The sequence below is a fragment of the Channa argus genome, chromosome 16 (genome assembly GCF_033026475.1).
Source record: "Channa argus isolate prfri chromosome 16, Channa argus male v1.0, whole genome shotgun sequence".
Taxonomy (NCBI): domain Eukaryota; kingdom Metazoa; phylum Chordata; class Actinopteri; order Anabantiformes; family Channidae; genus Channa; species Channa argus.
Window position 1 is genome coordinate 7994466 of NC_090212.1, and position 19956 is coordinate 8014421.

Here is a 19956-nt window from a genome sequence, read left to right on the forward strand (position 1 = left end):
TTCTGATATTGTGTATGCTGTTTGATGGCCACACTGTCATGGCTTATTGCGACCTTTTAAATGTATGTATGTTTTTAAATGTAACTGTTTCTTGTGAAAGTTCATTAGAGAATTCTACAAGAGATCAGTATCAGTCACTGATTTTAATGAAGCTTTCTATTTTGTATTTTTGTAAACATCTCAAAAATAAGTGTAAGCTTAACTAATCTAACTGTTGCCTAACTTTTACAGCTTTATGAAAAGCAGGGGTGCTGAAAGTTTTGCCAGTTTAGCTTAAACACACAAAATACTGGTGTGCAGTATTTTGTCCACAGATGCCTAATTGGGGGGGGATCAATACATCTATTCTATTTCTATCTATTTCTATCAAAATTGAGGACATAAAGTGTTATTTAATAATTATGTGTAAGGCCTTTGTGTTCTCTCTTTAGTGTAAAGAGTTATTGCACTTATTGATATAGCGATAAGAACATATAACAAAGGAAAAGGGAGTATCAAAGAATACTGGGAAAGAGAGTGTTGGAAGAACTTAGGGGTCTACAGTAGTTAGCAAACAGTAACGGTTTTCCTTTTAGTGACTTGCAGAAAAGTAATTCCCAGCAGTTCCTATTTTACCCTGAGGCTACTGTTTTAACTAAAAGTAAAATTTTAAGAACCACATGTAAACACAGGTCATCTGGCCAAACCCAGAACTGACTTGTCATAGCACATGTGCTACAATGGCTTTGTTTAATTCAAATATACCAAGTCACTTTGACATGGTACAAGGACTAATGCACTTAAGTGGAATACAGTGAGGACTACTGCGACAAATGTTTTTTTAAATGATAAAACCTCTACATCTTATCACTAAACTAGACAACATGTAAAACATATTTTCTGACAGTAGGAAAAAAGATCAGTTTATACCCTTAGTTTTTGCAAACAATTGTGCTGATGTACATTACATAGGCAGTGCTAATCAGGCCTTTTAAGTGGCCATTAAAACACCAAGCTGTAAAAATTTTCATCATTCCAAATATCATATTGTGGAATATTGACTTTAGTGAGGTAGATGGGTAATTTATGATATCGACTGAGTCTAAGCAGGAGGGTTCCTTGCCAGGGGGGAGAGTGAGAGCCACTTGTAAGCACTTAGGGGCCCCTGGTACTGGGGTTGTCTCTAGGGTTAATGTAGCCAGCGCTGCTGGCCCTGACGGATTGCTGGGAAGCCCCAATAAATCAGCCCCTCTGCCAGGAAAGATGGAGAGTGAGGTGGAGTGGGTTACAAAGGGGACCACTCCAGCCTCGTCAAACCCCTCCCTTTTAGAAAGGCTTTTGAAACATTGGAGCAAACATCAGAACGATGTGGACACACACCTACACAACACACTTTCTTCTCTCTCCTCGACAACTCCACACCTGCACTCAATGCCAGCCCATAGGTCCATTTTCCACCTCACAATTTAAAAAAACAAAACATGAAGTGATATATGTATAGAGAGAGAGTAGGAGAGAGTTGGAATTGAATAAAAGGAGGATGAAAGTATAGAAAGGCTGATTAATTAAGAGTTCCTCTCTGGCTACAGAATAGATGAAGTTTCAGGATCAATTAATTAGCAAGCTAGCCTACGTATGTCAATGGCTCTAATAGCCAGCTCTCATTTGTAACTTTTATTACCCTGCTGCTGTGGAGTGGCTCTCAGCCAATCAGATGCCACATAGAGATGATGCTACGTGGCCATTAACTGGAAAGAGAGGAGAAATCCCCTCTCCTTTCACGAATAAGAAGAGAATCTATGAATTATATCAATGATAGCAACATAGTTCATCCTTTTAGTAGACTTCTTTATTCCCTCAAAAGAAGCAGGACACACACATAAAATATAAAACTAAGTTGTGATGAATAAGATATGACCTAGTGGATGATACTTTTTCATGTGAGCCATTAGGTAAATTACAAACCCAGCTGTCTGTTATTTCTTACTGTTGTTGCATTAGTTGTAAAAGTTGCAAACTCCATCATTCTTTTTTTGGCAGGTGAAGTGATGTTAGAATTTAATATAATTTGGAGTTGAATGCAGGCAAGCGGAGTAAAACGTCACGAACGGCATGTTTTTGAAAGATTCAGGCTCACTGCTCTGTCTCTGCAGTGCTCTATATGTGCTTATTGATAAGATAAAAGAACAGAGAGATGAAAGTGGAGCGAAACAGAGGGAGCGAGAAAGAGAGAGGAAAGAAAAGGGATGCTTTACATCTTTGCTGTGTTACAAGCGGATTAGTCGCCGCTCTAATTGGCTCACCGAGAATTCATCTGAGTTTTCATCCAGATTAGAGATAGTTTTTTTATACAGGTCAAGTCTACTGCGACATCTCAGTTTCTGGGCTTCATTTGTAGAATGGAGAAGTGACACACTGTCAACATTTGAAAACAGATCTGAGAAGGCATAGATTGGTCATGATCAAGGCTTTATCTAGTTCAGCCTCTGTATACCACTCACATCCATCCAGTTAGTGTTATATTGGTATGACAAGAAAAATTGGAAGACAGAGCTTAGACTACTTCAAAGTATGTTAGCTATATTGTATTGACTTAAATATAAGCCATCCTGATTTTAAAGATGACCCCAAACCATAGCCAAGGGCTAAAAAATGTAAGATCAAAAAACTACATAAATATGCTGTCTCTGTAGTAATTTAGAGATTTCTTTTTTTAAGACATTTCACTACAAATACTTCAAATTCCATAATACCATCTCAAAAGAATAGTTGTTACCTGGAGTTAGCTTCAGGTAACCAAAGTTTTCTCAGACCGATAGAAAAAGACACACAGAGCATTCAGTATTTAAGCGTAAAACATCATCACATATTGGGGCAGGATTATAGATCTTTAGTGGGCAAACAGTGGTGTGTATACTGGGTTTCTCTCTATCTAAGTGAAAGAATAACTACCAACCTTGTTCGTGTGATGATAAATAAATATATTACGGGAACAAACTTTGACTGTAATTGTCCATAAATTGTAGGGAAGCTCAAGCTTAAAATTTTCTTGCTGTTTTCAATGTCAGAGGCCACAGACAGAACAAGTTTAGGGATCTGGGGGCCTACTGATAAGCACTTCACATAGATTCCTTTCGGTAAGGTGTGGGAACTAAAGAACAGCACCGTACACTCAAGTGTCATTGTTAGACACCTACCTCTAACTTTTGCAATCCACTGTCATTCTTACATCACCGACACCTGATTACTCTCTAACACACTGAACAGTATTTGCACTGACCTGTAGAAACCTGACAATTGGAGTTTCTACGATGTGTCACCGCCACTGAACACAAAGGGATCTTAGAGTGCCAGCATCCACGAAAGACAGCCTCTCAGCAGGAGAGGAGTGAAATATGAATATAATCTACTGTTCTAATATCAAATGCTAATGGAGAACGTGCACATTTCAACTAGAAGACATCACTCTCCCTCTCTCCCCTCTGCCTCCCTCTCTTCAACCTATTCACATGTAATTGACAGGACTCCTACACAAGTTTGAGCCTGTCATCACAGTGAGTGGTGAAAAATGAGCCAAGCCACTGTGTGCCAAAATGATTATTCTGAGACGTTTAGGGCAATTTTGTGCTGATTTGCCATGTTTACATGTGTCATGAGCGTTCTTTCTGTCTTCTGCCCTATGTAATTCAGTGATGACTATGTCCTATCTGTCAACACTGAATTTAGTTTGAGTTAGATCTAGCATTAGGTAGCCTTCTTCCCACTCAATTCCGAGTGTAAACATTGAGAATTTCGGTTTAGAAATGTTTCAAATGATCAATGAGCTATCGTACACCCTGTCATTGAGAGCCCTTTATAACTCATTTAGGATCAGCAGATACCTTTTTCACTCCTTTCTCTTACAGTCCCTCTGTCATTCAGATCCATATTTGACAATCCTCCCCCCTTCCATGAGTCACGTTTGACTTTTTTTCTCCCCCTCCCTCTTTCTCAATTTCCTCTCATCTCTTCTGTCTTTCTTGGCCTCAGATTGGGGTCAGGAGTTTAGTAGGGGAAAAACATTTGGAGCCGGTGGCACTGGGCCCAGAGCCTCTCGCAAAAAATAAAAAAATAGTAAATCGCTGTTCACACACATTACAGAGAGCATTAACCTGCCCTGCACTGACTCTCCAAATGTCTCTATTATAGCTCTGCCTGGAACAACACAGCCACCTCTAGTCACAACCAGCAATAAAACGCCCGCAACGGCTTCTTTGTTTTTTTTTTTTCCCATCAATTGATTTGAGCAGAAACAGTGAATTAGAGAGGCAAAATAAAGAAAGACAGAAAGAGGGCAGAGAGCAATATTTGGCAGTCTTTAGAAAGAGATCTAAGATGAAAATAGAGAAAAACATCTTCTTTCTATGTGTCGATCAGTCGATGGATATGCTATCTGCTGGCTTTTACTCGCTGTCAGTGCGATTTTGATGTTATCACTAGGTCGACAAGGCACAATGTTTGAATCGAAAAGCTTGTGTTTTCATTGGGGAATAAAAACCTGCAATATATAAAGTGCACAGTGCCTCAAAACACACACACACACACACACACACCAATAAATGGATCTATAACATAGTTTATCTTTGTTGTTGGATTGTGACTGTTTTGCTTTTTTTTTTTATATGTACTTAATGGGGCTAGATGCGGGGCGTCCAGGTAACTAGCATGTCACAGTCGAGAGTCCTATATATCACGACGCCTGTCCATCACTCTTTTTTCTCTCACTCCTTCAAGGGCAGCTCATATTTGTGGTGTCAAGGTTCTCCCAATGTATAGGGTGGGGGAGGAGTGAGACAAAGAGAGACATATAGAGCAACAAAGACCAGTGTCACCTTGGGGGAAGAGATACAAGGGCAATGACAGCTATAGTGATGCATCTCCTCTTCTTTACCTAATGTTTAATCATGATCCTGTTGATGCTGATCCTTCCTTTTCTTGCATCTCATTAAGGGCCTCACGCTCACCTTCAGTTCACAAATCAGCTATGATGTTCAAATCTCATTTTCTATTCAGAGATGAGTGAAAATGGTGTTGGCTATGAGCAACTGATCTTATCACTACACAGAGCTGAAGAAGCTGGTTGATTTGTTTTGGTTTGTAGTGTAATGATAACCTTGAGACGGCTGTGGCAGCTCAGCTTGAATGTGAAAAAACTGATGTTTCCTTAGATGTAGCTTTAGGTTTTGCAGAGATAAATTATATTACCATTCACATTCATGTTATTATACTGGATATAATGTACATGTGGTTTTGCTAAATGTGTGCAAATTTTGCAGTCACACATTTCAGTGCCATACAGGGAGTCTGGTAGAGAGAAGTGGGAAAATTAAAGCAAAACAGAAATAAATCTTCATACAATATCATCACCAAGGTAGAGATGCAACATTTTGGTTATGGATCAGTGTCAAGAATGAAATTTACATTCTTCAATTTTATTTAGGAACATAGAAAAATATTCTTTTTTTAGCATCATCACAGCATCTGATTGAAGTTAAATTGTGAGTTATGACACAGTTCACCATCACAGGATGACCTTACACAGAAAATTATTATTTTTAAAATTCCCCCAATTTTATAACATTTTGGCTGGTGCAGGTATGAAGTTAGCTTAAAAGGAAAGATGCACATCAGCTAGGAAATGTTACATCTGGATAATTTAAATGTTTCAGCCACTTATTGAAAAAAAAATAGATGATCTGACTGCCACAGTTGTCAGAGTTATTTTGATACCGGTATACCTTTCTATTCTTTTGACTGACAGATCTGTCAACACTGCTGTTTCTCTTGTTCTGTTTTCCTGCTGTGCTCCCTTCCTGAAATTTCCTTTGATTGTCTGCCTTGAGTTAGCTTTTAGATTTACTGAACTGCTGGAGGGTCGGGATTATACAATATATAATAGTAGCGCTGGGCTTTTAGTATAATGTATGCTAAAGTTAGCAAAGCAGGTATACAATATTATAGTTTCTCCACAGGGTATAAATACTGTATAATATAGTGCAAACATTGTATTCTATCCTTTCTTTTCTTCAGTGTGCCCCCAGTCATTGCAGAGATGGTGTATTTCTTCTTAGAGTTATTTTCAAACTGTATAGATCAAGGTTGTTCATCCATATACCGTAGTGGTCCCACAGTAGTCATTTTTCATACGTTAGTCTCTCCCCCAAACAATACCTTTAAGCAGATTTTGAGTAAGTTGTGAATTCCCAGTGAAAATATGACATAAGTATACTGGAATATATAATTCCTTATGAATGCTGATGTATTACACTGCTTTTTGCTCAAGAAATTGAGGACCCCCTCAGTTTGTATAAAAATGTTGGTGGAGTGGTTAACGCTTATACAGATCGTACATTATACAGGTCGTCCACCAATGTCGCAGTTGTTGGTTTGATCCCCAGCTCCTCCGGTCACATGTCAAAGTGTCCTTGAGCAAGACACTGAACCCCAACTTAGTTGCTCCTGGTGAGCGTTGGTCAGCTGCATAGCAGCTCCCCCATTGCTGTATGAGTGTGTGTGTGAGTGTAAATGGGTGAATAAGAAGCAGTGTAAAGCACTTTGAGTGCCAATAGGTAGAAAAGCACTATATAAGTGCAGACCATTTACCATTTACCTCACAGCAAGAAATGCCCACTTTTAATCTACCTGCTAGCTGCTCCCTTTTTGTGTGGAGTTTGCATGTTCTCACCATGATTGGGTGGGTTTTTTCCAGGCACTCTGGTTTCCTGCCACATTCCAAAGACATGTATTATAGGCATGTATGACGTGTGTTGATTGTGAATGGTACTTCTTTTCTGTGTTTGCCCTGAGATAGACTGACGACCTGACCAGGATGTACCCCACCTCTTGCCAAATGACAGCAGGGATAGGCTCCGGCCCACTCTGATCCTGAACATGATAACCATTAACAGATAATGGATGGATAGATGGATTGTAGGTGGTGGCAAATCAAATGCAGGAAACAAAAATAAAATATTAAACCTTTTCAGAAATGACTTCTGCTTGATCTTTGATTTTGAAATTACAGTAATATCCCAAAATTAACTGTTTGAGTTAACCTAATATAGTTACTTTTCTAGTATATAACTGAAACCTGCAAAACCTGCTCAGAATTAGTGGGTAGTATTGGACGTAATTGACATTTTTGAACCAACCATCAAAAGCCATCTGTTTCGTCCTATTAATGGTCATTAATTGGTGAGAATGTCTTGTCTGTCTGCCTCTGCCTTTCCTATATGTTTCTCAAACTCACTAAGTATAAAAGAACCTTTGGATCCAGTGAAGCTCTTTTATGTTTTCTTTCTCTCTCTGTTTGTCTTCATTGCTATTTCACATTATCGCCATCCCTTCTCTAAGGCTCTCTTTCCTTCCCATGCTTCTCTTTTATACTTGTCTGTGTTGCCCTCTTCTCTCCACATATCTCTCTGTCTGCATCACCATCTTTATCCGTCTCCCTCTGTCTTTATCATGTGAAACATCACTTTATCCATCCCTTTAAGTATCTTAGTCTGTGACACCCTTCCTCTATCTCCCTTCTGCTTATCTCTCCATCTCTGTCTCTCTAAACATCTTGCTTTGCCACCGTCTCTGTATGTCTTCACATCTGTACCATGCTTTTTTTGTGATGTTTCTCTTCTGTTTGACTCTTTCTCAGCTCACATTCTATTTCTTTATAACTATCTTTACCATGATTGCATGTTAATGTTTATACAGTTCCTGTGTGTGCCTGTCATGCCTGTCAGTTTCTGTGTATCTGTGAGCATTTAGCAGTGGAGATGGCTCTGCGTAGTGCCCTGGTTGGCTGAGCCCATCTGTCACTCAAAACGGGTGACCTGTGGTCTCGGTCGCCAGCCATCCATATCGCCACTTCGACAGAATTATGAAAAGTCCTGTCTCTTGCTCATTGGCCCAATTGAATTACAAGCAGTGCCATGTTCCATGCAGGGTTTTTAAACGGGTGATTTAAGGCATACACATGTGCACACACACAGACAAAGCTGCCTTGGAAAAGGCTATTTATTTCCTCCATTTGTAGAGCAGGAAGATGTTATCTGTCTTTTTACATGACTTCTGTTTTGATAGATTTTTGATTGAGTTCTTCTCAGCGTTTGTGTCGTTGTATCTTAATATGCCACCAAGGTTTTTGTTTTCATCACACTGTTTCTGCAGTTTATGGTGAATTATTTGCTTCACAGGACGTCTATTCTGCGTCATTTCTCCCTACAGCACTTCACATCTGTTGTCATTTCATTACAGACATTTATTTGACACTGTGTGCCTGCCAAGACACCCTGGATAAATCACACTGTTATTTTGTCTGCTTCCACACACCTGAGTGGAAGGAAAAGGCAGAAAATGGTTTTATTTTCTACTTCCAGCAGTTATTTTTATTGGTATGAGCAAAAGCACAGCAAGTCTTTTTGTCACAAAACACATTCTGAGTCAAAGAGAATCAAGGTTTCATTTGGCTGGTATGTAAAGTATAGGTACAGTATATTCATACATTTGGCCCCAGCGATCAAACATTAGCTGAATTTGAATGACTATTACTTCTCTTCCAAAGCCACTGAGACAGGTTGCTACTTGTTAGACCTTCAGTCTGTCTCCCATCACAGTGTTTATTTGACTGACGGTATTTCTGTCGCCTTTTTCATTTGTCTCTGTGTCTGTCTCTCTGCTTGCTTACCGGATTGCTTGTCTGCCTGCTTGCATGTCAGTTTCTTAAAAGGTAGCTTATAGAAACTGTCTTAAATAGTTATAGGAAGCAGCAAAGGAAACCCATACGGTAGTTTAGATTTTAATTTACAGAAACCACAATGACACTTTGGCCATGTTTATAGAATTGTTTAAACGATACATAGATGTGGAAAGAACAGTTTTGATGTAAGTTTGGCATGTAGCTATAGATGATAATAAAGTATTAATAAATCACATCATGTCTCTCAAATATTTACTGGACCGAACCAACCTCTGTTAACAACACCATCTTTGTGGTGTTCGCTGATGGCAAACAATAGATACAGCTATATTACCCATATTCATCTGTTCATGACAAGTATTATTAAATGATAACTATAATGAAGTCATTGAAAATTAAGTTGCTTTTGCATGTACTTGTATATGTAGTGTAATTCAAACATGAAGAACCCACTACCTTTTTATATTTAACCTACAAACATGACATTTTGACTTGTAATGACAGGAGGGGGAGCACAGGTGTTATTGTGCTAATTACACTGACCATGCCTCAGTTACATTAAAAGGTGCCTGCAAAAGCCTTGTCTGTGAGCCAGCATGCACAATGCAAGCCTCCGCTCCCTGAACTGGCTAAACTAAACGGTATGCAGACATAATTAAAATAATTAATGTCTCCTGTGGTTTTCATTCGCTGACATGGCAATGTCTCGGGTAATAAAGGTCATACAAGGTCAGTGGCATGAGTGGGAAACAATCACACAACATGACATGAAACAAAAATACTCCACTCACTTGTTTTTACCATCTACAGTAGTCAGGCACTTTATCTAGATAGAAAGCAAAGAGAGACAACACACGTAACATTAGTGTGTCAAGGTTTCTTCCTCCAGCATGCTTATAAGCTGTGTCCCAGGTGTATTTTTATATACAGTATGAAATTTCAATACCTCAAACTGGCAATTTTAAGGACACAAGAACTAGTGTGGTTTATTATTTATTTACATATTTCTAACACGATTATTTATAGCACGAAGAGGATTTTGGGGGGAACAAACCTAAAGAACAGTTTTTGCAAACAATTTTGTGTTCTCTTTGCTTGGATCTATTTGTTCCTCTGTGTGTCTGTCACTGTCTGCCCATATCTGTTTGTCTGTCAGTGTATTTGTCTGAGAAAGGAACCCACCCACAGTTGTCTGGTCTTGATCTCCATGGCGACCTAATCCTCACCAATCCCAGAACTGTAGTGTTCCAGTTGAGACCCACTGTGTTGCACTAGCCTGTCATCACTGATCACTGGATAGAGTCGCTTCTGTTTTATGGGAGTGCTTTTGATCCACATCTAATGGTGGTGTGTGTGTGTGTGTGTGTGTGTGTGTGTGTGTGTGTGTGTGTGTGTGTGTGTGTGTGTGTGTTTGTGTGTGTGTGGGTGTGTGTGATATAATGGACGAAGATTTGTTTGTCTTTCCTATTTTAATCCCCACACATGCAACTTGAATTTGTGTGCATTTATTTGGGTACGTGTGTGTGTGTGTGTGTGTGTGTGTGTGTGTGTTGCTCTGGATGACAGTAATGAATCCAGTGGTGCTGTTGGCATGAGCAGGGCCATGCTATTAACCTCTCTGCCAGCTAGACTGATCTCACCCTGTCTGTCTGTCTCATCGGCCTAATGACACACTCTCACACTCTGAGCACAACGCGCACACACACGCATGCGTGTGTGCACACACTCCACACACACACTGATCTGTCCTTTCTAATCAAATTGCCACTGAAGTGAAAAGTATTCTACATTGTCCAATATCTCTATTCGTGGAGTCAAAAAGCTTCTGCCAGCAAGAAGACTTCTTTTTTTTTTTTAACACCCACACAAAGGATGTTACTCTTCAAAACTATTTAAATCATATTAATCTCCACTGGCCCTCTGCAGCCAGATCAGGTTTCAGTAAATTTAACACCAGCCATCACTTTCAACAAGACTTTCATGAATGGATTTCCTTGCAACAGTCACAGCTAAGCTACAACACTGGATGTGTGCTCTTTGCTTTTGATCTGACAAAGCCATATTGCAGTAGTGTCGTCATGGCGGAGTCCCCTAAAATATCATAAATTGAGATATAAATCACTTTGATTTGAAGAGACATTTACTTTGTAAAACCTGTCAAATAAGATTTAAAGGGACATTTCAAAGTTTAACACTCAGGGCAAATACTGGAGGTGGACCTTGAGCTTCACATTCAGCCCAAATTACAGCCTGTGATCACATTTAATTAGTTTGTGGCAGCGCTGTTGGTCATTGCGGAATCAAAAAGTATGTTGGGGAAAAAATATGACAAGAAAAGTGACGTCATATTGCTACACCAGTGACTGTTAATGTTGTTTAAAAATCTGAGCAGTGTGTGTATGTATGTGTGTGTGCGAGCAAGTGCATGTGTGTGTGTGAATGAGAAATCCCCAGCCTTCATAGGAGATCCTTAGAGGAGTGAGGAGCACCTGGCGCTGTCTGTAGTCATAACAAATGACAAGGAGGGATTAAGACTACATTTGTATTGGTGCCAGCTTGTTACACGGACTCCCTGTGCACATTCTCTCTCATAACCACCGTGTAATGCAGCATTGGCACTTGCCATGGCTTCACCCTCGCAAGTTAGTTTTTTACTGCACCGCTCTGGAATGCCCCGGCTCATCCATGTGCCCCTTGTTAGGGTTACGGCCTGGGATGGGCCTGCAGTAATATCCAGCGCTCCTCACCCTATCTGTGAGCATACAGAGATGAAGATAATGTGGAGAGGAGGATTCATTTGGCAAGCCAGAAGACATAAAGTTAGAGGTTTCTGCAGTGTGAGTTCATTAGGTAGAAGACTGCTGGGAGATGGGTGTCAGCCTGGTCTGAGCTAAATTAAGAGCTTTAGCTGAGGGACAATTAGGTGAATTGTAAAATGGATAGAGGCTAGTTTGTGTTGGCTCTTTTTTATTTTTTCATTTCAAGAGGATTTTAGAATTTTAGACTTGTGCTTTTGTTATTGACTCCTACAGATATTGCACCTACACTGTAGGACTCTCAGTGCAGTTTTTAATGTAAACCAAATGTATTTTTTTGTCGTTTTTTTTTTTTTTTCCCAAATCTCCTGACAACAGTATCTTATCTTCAACCAATGTGTGATTGGTTTGTTTCAGCAGGTGGCACCGTATGGCCAGCAGGGTATAGGAGGCTACAGCCAGCACCAGACGAGCCAACAGGGAACCCCTCCATACTTCAGCCCCCTTCAGCAGACCCCTCAAGGCCCGACTCAGAGCCCCTATCTGCAGGCCCGCCCACCACCACAACAGGTACTAAAATATATTCACATGCAATCATCACACTGAAACAGGATACGGTCTGTGCTGTTTCCTGTGTAGAGAAGTTGGCCAATACCCTTAGCTGTATGCTGCATGCCATGATTATAAATGGAAGTGATTACCATACCTCAATAAATAAAAATGAATAAATAAATCAGTTACACACATGTCACTTATCAGATATAATATCAAGAATACAATGTGAAATATCAGCAGGAAAGGGATTCCATCCAAATCATTTCTCATGAGTTAAATTTTAATATTTTAGTCATGCAGAGATTCGAGAGTGCATCTTAAGGGATAAACTGTGTTTGTGATTGCATGTGTGAGAATGTGTGTTGGTGGTCCAACATGCCTGGTCTATGGGTTGCATTAATCAAGAGAGGTATTTTAGGTAAATGTGTTTCCTTATACTTTCATATAGTCTCAGAGCACACACGTGCACACACACACGCACACACATACATTAAACTGAACATTTGAATACAGTTCAAGTAAACAGATTGGGCAGTCATAGTGTCAAAATTAATTTCCAAAGCACACAAACTCACCAATAAAAACACAATTCTCAGTAGGCAAAGGGCCTGTTCCACAGATACGGATCAAGACTTACCCTGCCAACTTTCAGCTTGATGTTCTGTAGAAGTTTTCCAACAGGACGCTGGGTTCAAGCAGTTGCTTTTGAGTTGAGCGAAGGCTTCCCATGTGTTTTCCATCCACTCTGCAGCCAAAAGGATCTATCAGCCTGTGTGGAGTGACTCTGGCTAAAAGCCCATTCCTGAATCAGTGCAGACAAGAACAATTTGCAGCAGGAGAAGGAACAGGCCAAGAGAGTAGAGGTTACAACAGAGCTGGACAGGAAAGGATAGATCAGATACAAAGGGAGGGAAAGGACTAGGCAGCAATAGGACAGGTCTGATGAGTGAAGTAGGGGTGTCCTGAGCAGTTCAGCTAGATGAGTATCATGGCCTGCTTTATGAGTATTGTCTATAGTTATAGTGACATATTGCTGTCATTCAGACACTGGTCACTTTTAAGTTAATGTTCCTCGAGGCTTCATTCAGACATACCCACAACTTTGATAGAGAGAACAACAGGTCATGCATAATATTTGCCAAAAACACAAGATTATTTAATGTCTGTTTTAGTTTTAGTCATTTTAGTTAAAGATTAAATATTGATGAAGTACCAGTGTGGCAATTGAGCCATCCCCAGCTGTGCAGTGCCGGCCCAAGCAAGGTAGAAATTCGGGAGGGTTACGTCAGGAAGGGCATCCGGCATAAAAACTGTGCCAAATCAACATGCGGATAATGATACACTGTGGCGACCCCTGAACTCACAGGATTGCCGAAAGGGCAAAAAAAAAAATACTTAAGGCCACTTTATGCTATAGGATCAACAATATAAGACATTTTTAATGTCAATCCTGTGTGTTTCACAAAAAATGTTAATGACAAACTGGTGATCTGACTTGCTGTTTCAGAGCAATAAAATAATAATGCACTCAGTAAGTTTTGAATTTTAAATCAAGTGCAGCATTAAGTTCTTTGAAAGTTTACTGTAATCTGGATGGCATGATAGGACCAATGTAGAGTCATTGGTTATTAGTGACAAGAGCTGGTCAGCCTCTGATCTTTTTAGTTTGTTAGGGTATACCTCCACTAGTACGGGCTGAAATTTCCCTCACCACTCTCTGCATCTATTTCTATCAACAATGGGCCAGGGAGAGCGTGGCAGATTTGCAAGTTGTAGCTTTGAGTATACTTGTAATTACTGCATTAACACTTGTGTATTTTATTTGTGATAGACTAGCAACCTGTCCACCTCTTGCCCAATGGCAGCTGGAATAGGCTTCACCAACCGAGTGACCCTCAACAGTATACGTATCTAATGAAAGGATAGGTGGATAATGGAAGTGATGGATGAAAAGATTTTCATTTGGTGCAATATCATATTTCTATTCCCCTAGAATTTGAGATATTTTTCTCTACTACATTTATTGTATGTGTGATGTGTACGTTACATAATTGTATACTGATGCTTTTATAGCTCTAAATGCTGTACATCAGCAGCCAGCACAGATATATAGATACCCCTCATACTGTAGAGAGAATAGTACATGACACACAGCACAGATCAGGACACTTCAAGAAAAACGTGCTACCTATTTCCCTGTTTAAAGAACATTTTTTCAGTCGGTTTATCCTAGCATTTAAAAGAATATTCATTCAAGGACCACCACTGGTCCATATGGGCAAGAGCATTTCCAAACATTTTTTTTGTCCCAGATACACCAAATTGGCCATTAGTAGTTCACAACCGTGAGTAGACTTATTTAGCATCTGCACAAGTTGATGCCATTTGGCAATGGTGTAGTTGCGTCTGTCGAGGTAGTTATACCGTGATTTACAGAGATGTAGTTAAACCTTCCTTTAGACAGCCTTGAATATTGAGCACACCAAGACAAATAGCAAGCAAAAAGCCATTGTGTACACAAAAGAAGGTTGTCAAAAAAGGAAATCGTTAGTCTTAGTATAGTAATTTTCATACTGAGCGAACTGTTCAGCCAGCATGCCTTTTGTCTCACTGAAAAAAGCACTTACTCTTGTTTCTTCACTTAACATGCTCACACACACAGTCTGTGCAGCCTATTGAACAAACATTATTCAGTCTAACTGGGGAAGGCTGAGATCCATGGCTGTGCTGACATTTTTTGACAGCAATGGTGTGTTTTCATTATTGCTGATGATGTGTCAGTAATTGACCCTTACTGACATTTATACACCAGGTAGTTCAGCCCAAGTACTGTGGTTGGCCAAAGCTCTGTTTTACCTGTACTGAAAACTCCTATATTGGTTGCTATGCCAACTACTGTGGTGACCAGCACACTGGTTTCCTTTTGGTGGTCATTGTTATGCACGCTACTTCAAGAGAAAATGTTTCAATCAGCATACATGCTTGTTAACGCTGCATAAAAGCCACACTCTCTTCAGCAGCCACCACATCAACGTTGCATCCTGCTGTCTTTAACTATAATCAAGAAATCCTTCCTATGTGTTAGAGCTATATGACATTTTATGTTGCAGCAACACAGCAGGCAATATGCAGACACCTCCTGGTTCCTGCCTTCTCACCGTCACACTGTAGACCAACTTAATCTGCTATTTACTTAATAAGCTCCCAGTTTACAGTTTTCTCTAAGTTTACATTTATATTACATTCTTATATTTTGGCTTGAAGTAGAAAACGAGCTCGTACAGGAAATCTGGCTTTGTATTGAAGAAGTAACTTCTAATCAATCCAGTTCATCTGGAACTTAACTAGCTGGATTGTTAGGCTCTGTGTAGCATAAGATATAGAGCTGTTAAATGATTTTGGAGGTTTTGTCATTTGTCATATTTCATGTTGCACAGCACTCAGTTGCAATGTTTTAATTGTGTGTAGCAAATGCAAAATCTTGGTGCAAGCTCTCACTTTATTTTAGTGTTTTATGTTCAAGGAATTACTGACACACACAATATTGATCATTAAAAAAACATGACATTTTACACATAACAAAAACAAGACTGTGCATTGACACAAAGTTAATTGTCCATTGATTGAGTGAGAGAGGAGTTTTTAGAGTGAAAGACTACCAGAAAACAGCTGAACAAATTTAAATAACAAAGACACTAGGCCCCTGTCTTTGATTTTGGATCCAAGAGTAAACATGTTTGGAAATTGAACTTGCACAGTGCAGCTGGCCAAGATTACAAACAGAAGATTTGGTGTGCTTTCAGCTCAGTGCTGTATTACTTTCATTTTTCTGTTGTGAGCACGAGTGCGTCTCTATCAGTTTTTGTAAATGTGTTCCTGCACGTGTCTGTGTGTACACTAATCAGCCGAGTGTGCTCCAGCAATACTGAGCAGTGAAAAGGTCAAATGGTGACCTTTGTCTGTGATCCTTGGCTGAAATGAGACATGATGTGAGCTGCACAGAATGGATTACATGCACACACATACACACAATAGCGAGTGTATACACCAGATTAGGATGTCATTGTGGTTTTGACCCCTGTTTTTTGACCCTGCATTACTTGGAGAAATCCAAGCTGAAAAGTTCTTTATTTTGTTCTTCCTACACTCTCTGCAGTTTCTTTCCCCCCACTCCACTCCCATTAACCCTTGCCAGAGGACATCCTCCAGTTGATGGAACCATTCCAGCTGCCTTTGACACAGAATTTGCTCTGCAACCAGCCGCTATTAGCTGGTTTTGTAACAAATTGAAGCTAAAATGCCATCTTGTTTTGAGTCTGTTGCACTGCTATGACCCCAACTGATTGCAAGGAGCAGAGCAGGCTAAAAAAGAAATTTCTAAGCCATCACTGTTGATAGGAAAAAATATATTGCAGTATAATATTGCAGCAAGAAAGAAGCAGGTTTTGAAAAAAATATAGTTGGCTTGTTTGTGGTTTTTGGGAGTTTGGGGAGGTTGAGAAGACCAGATATGTATAGATAAATGTGAATCCTAGCTCTCAGAAGCACTGACATACTTTTAACTTCAATTTAATTGTTTTACCTCATACACTACTGATGAATTTATTCTTTGTAAATATGTCACTTACCACCAAATAATTTTAAGTGAAGGCTCATGATTTTAGAGTTAAAAATCACAACAATAATATTTGTATGTGACAACTTATTAAAAAACCATAGATCCTTTAAATATCATTACAATCATGTATTTGTTCTGATTATTGAATTACAGTATGAGACAGATCACCTAAATAGAGAAAATTTCCCTCTTTCTGGCCATATTAAACTTTACACATAACAGATGAAATGCATGATATTTTGTTAGTGTCTAATACTTTCTACATCATAAAAATGGAAACGAGAGAGCTGTAATTTCAAGAATTTGGAGATTATTTTTTATGGCATGTTTGCTTTATTGGGTAGTATACCCAGGGAGTGTGGTGGGATCGACTGAGGGGAGCGAGAGGAGGTGAAATGCAACTTTGGCTAGCTGCCAGACATAAACTCATAATGTTATGAGAACTGGCTTTGATCAGTTCCATTGAGCAACCATTATTTAATATTTCAGAGAAAAACTGTTCAATTTATGTTTTGAGGGTAATTACATATGTCAAACTATAATTTAGCCCTGTTTAATATAAACTATAAAGTTAATATCTCATGATTGGTATTTGGGTGATGAGTAGAGTGGTTGAAATTTGACTGTTGGTCTTTAAAAAAGGAAACGTGACATATACTCCCTGTAGTAAAAAAAAACACATATGCACTCTCCTCTGTGAAACTGATCCCACCAGTTGTTTCCTCTATTGGCCTTAACTGTTTCCACTTCCTGACTGAGAGTAGGCTCAGGGGAGTGGTGTTGCAACAGTGAGGAACTCTGAGCAGATTGGAGGAGACAGACTCATTTTACAAGGACCTGCATGAAAAGAAGCTCATTGGTGTAGATGTTAAATTGTTATGCTCGTGAGCACAAAATCACATGTCAAGCATGTGGTGTAAACTAAAAGACAATAGGGTAGACTAAAAATGTTATTGGACCAGTACAGCTTTTCAATTCTATTTTACTTTTATTTTGAAAAAACAAGTAACAGCTGCATTCATTTCCTCCACTGACATACTGTGCACTGTTGTGCGACAGAATTATATGTTCAGTTTTTTTGGAAGGTTTTTCATTTTACTGCAAAACTCACTGCTCTTTTACCGACCAGCTGGAAAAAGGAATTTTTTTTTTTTTTTTTTTTTGTAGCATGCAGAGACTTTGTCACAGTCCACAAAGAAAGATTTATTTATCTTATCTCTTAATATCTCTTAAGGTAATATAAAAAATAAAAAATACCAAATTTGGTGATACATGGTTTTAACTCATCAGTGGCAGTATACAGATATTATACAGATCATGTAATCATTTAATTGATATGTTTCTCCTGAAGTTTATACATACGTTCAGTAGGGTTTAGAACCAGAGTATAAAGATCTCACACACTGGATACATCAGCAGGGTCGTGTCCATTTCACGACCACTCTGTCATTTCTTATTTCCTGTCTGTCACCCTTCTCTCCCAACCAGCTGCAGCAGCAGCAGCAGGCCCTTTCTCCCACCCTCCACCCCCTCTGCTTTTAATCACACCAGGTTAATTAAAAGGCCGTGGAGCCTTTCTGTCGTCTGCCCCTCTGGCTTTATTACCCCCTCGCTGTATTCTTGCTCTACTGCTTCGATTACTGTGCTTGCACCCCTCCTAATACACACACACACACACACACACATACACTTTCACTTACGTGGAAATGGGAGCTCACCCGGGCTATGACGGAGAGGTTGAGGGCACAAGACAGAGGAAATGAGACTCAGAAAGGTGTTTGTGTGTGTGTGTGTGTGTGTGTGTGTGTGTGTGTGTGTGTGTGTGTGTTCAGAGAGAAAGGATAGGATGTGGTGAGAGTACAGGGGAATGTGTGTGTGTGTGTTCTGTGTGTAGAGGGGGCACAGTGTGTGGGTGTTGGGGCCCCCAAAGTTCAATGTCATTAATTGGTCACCATTTGAATATTAAGTGAAGAACTCTGTTAATTAACAGGATAATAAAAGTGCTGCTGGCTGGAAAGGGGTGGACAGAAAGTGGGAGGGAGCGAAGGATGGAGGGAGGACGGGCTGAGGAAATGGAGGGCATATGGCAAAAGAGAGAGAGAGCAAGGCTGGGTGTGGGGTGATAAGAGGGAGAGAGAGACGTCTATGGGTAAAGGTCTGGCAGTGGTAATTTGCGGAGAGCTGCGTTAATTGTCACAACCTTTTAAATGGCAGAGTTTATCGGAGTCCTCTAAATGTCCCTGCGTATCGCCACGGCAACCTTGGGCCTGCCGCTCAACCATTGGTTGTCGCTGACGAGTACTTAAGCTTGATGAGTTTTCAGGCAAAAACAAATGATAGAATTAAAAAAAAAATTGTATATGTCAGCTGGGCTTTGTGTGTACAAGTGTGTGTGAGATGGCCTGTCTGCATGTACTTGAAACAATGTTTTTAATTTAGTGTGTTTTTACCTCCACATTGACTGACACTCGTTAATTGCTCTACCAGAATCCGCTACAGTTTTTTTTTCCCTTTTTGATTTATGTTTGTTTTTGTACAGCCAAGCTGCAATTCAAATGCAAATGAACGAGAACGGGAGAGGTGTTTTTGGAACAGTTAGGACAATCATAATGGCTCAGAAAAAAAGGGGGCTGGTAGTTAGCGGCACAGCACCCTAGGGGCCTCATTTAGCTGCCATTTGTTAGGAAATGCCGCTACATTTGTTCCTGGATACAGACTTCACAGACAGCGAGAGAAAGAGAAAACACCAAAAAAATGTCACAGTCAAAGTCGAGCTCGCCAACACACCACTATTGTTCCTCCGTGCTTTAGCAAAAGTCATGTGGGTGTACACCAGTTTGGGTGGATGTCCTCTTTAACTGTGAGCCAAAGCAATTGAAGTGAATGGGCGGATGGGGGTGGTGGTGACGGGGACTTGCAAAGTGTGTGTGAAGTGAATATGGTACAAAGACGGGCTCTTATTTGATTAGCCTGTGTAGAGGAATGAGAATAAAAGCCCTGGCAACAGCATCTGCAGCTAACACTGTTAGCTACATCTGACATTATCCCTAAGGGACAGCCTGCACACAGACTTGTGTGTCTTTGTGCATTTCTTTCAGTATGTGTGTGTCCTTCTGAATGAACGCTTGCCTGTGGCTCTCTCTCTCTCTCTCTCTCTGTGTGTGGGTGCGTGCGTGCAAGTGTGTGTACAATCTTTTTGTGAGTGTGTATGCATGTGTCCTGTGTCGGAGCTCTGGTCCTCTCTTGTAGTCTCTTTGTGCTAAAGGTCAGGGGGATTGCTAAGATAGAATCCAATCTGAAGGACACAGCACTAG

General features: G+C 40.0%; 1 protein-coding gene across 13 annotated transcripts in view; it reads left to right on the forward strand.

Annotated features, from left to right (window-relative positions):
• The window catches only part of LOC137101202 (AT-rich interactive domain-containing protein 1B-like), a 162476-nt gene that overhangs the window by 29601 nt on the left and 112919 nt on the right, over positions 1–19956 (forward strand). For 12 of the 13 annotated variants that reach the window (XM_067479288.1, XM_067479286.1, XM_067479287.1 and 9 more), the window contains one exon: positions 11887–12039. In XM_067479288.1, coding sequence (XP_067335389.1) covers positions 11887–12039 — 153 coding nt within the window. The remainder of the gene's footprint in view (positions 1–11886; positions 12040–19956) is intronic. The other variant, XM_067479285.1, reaches the window with a different exon arrangement.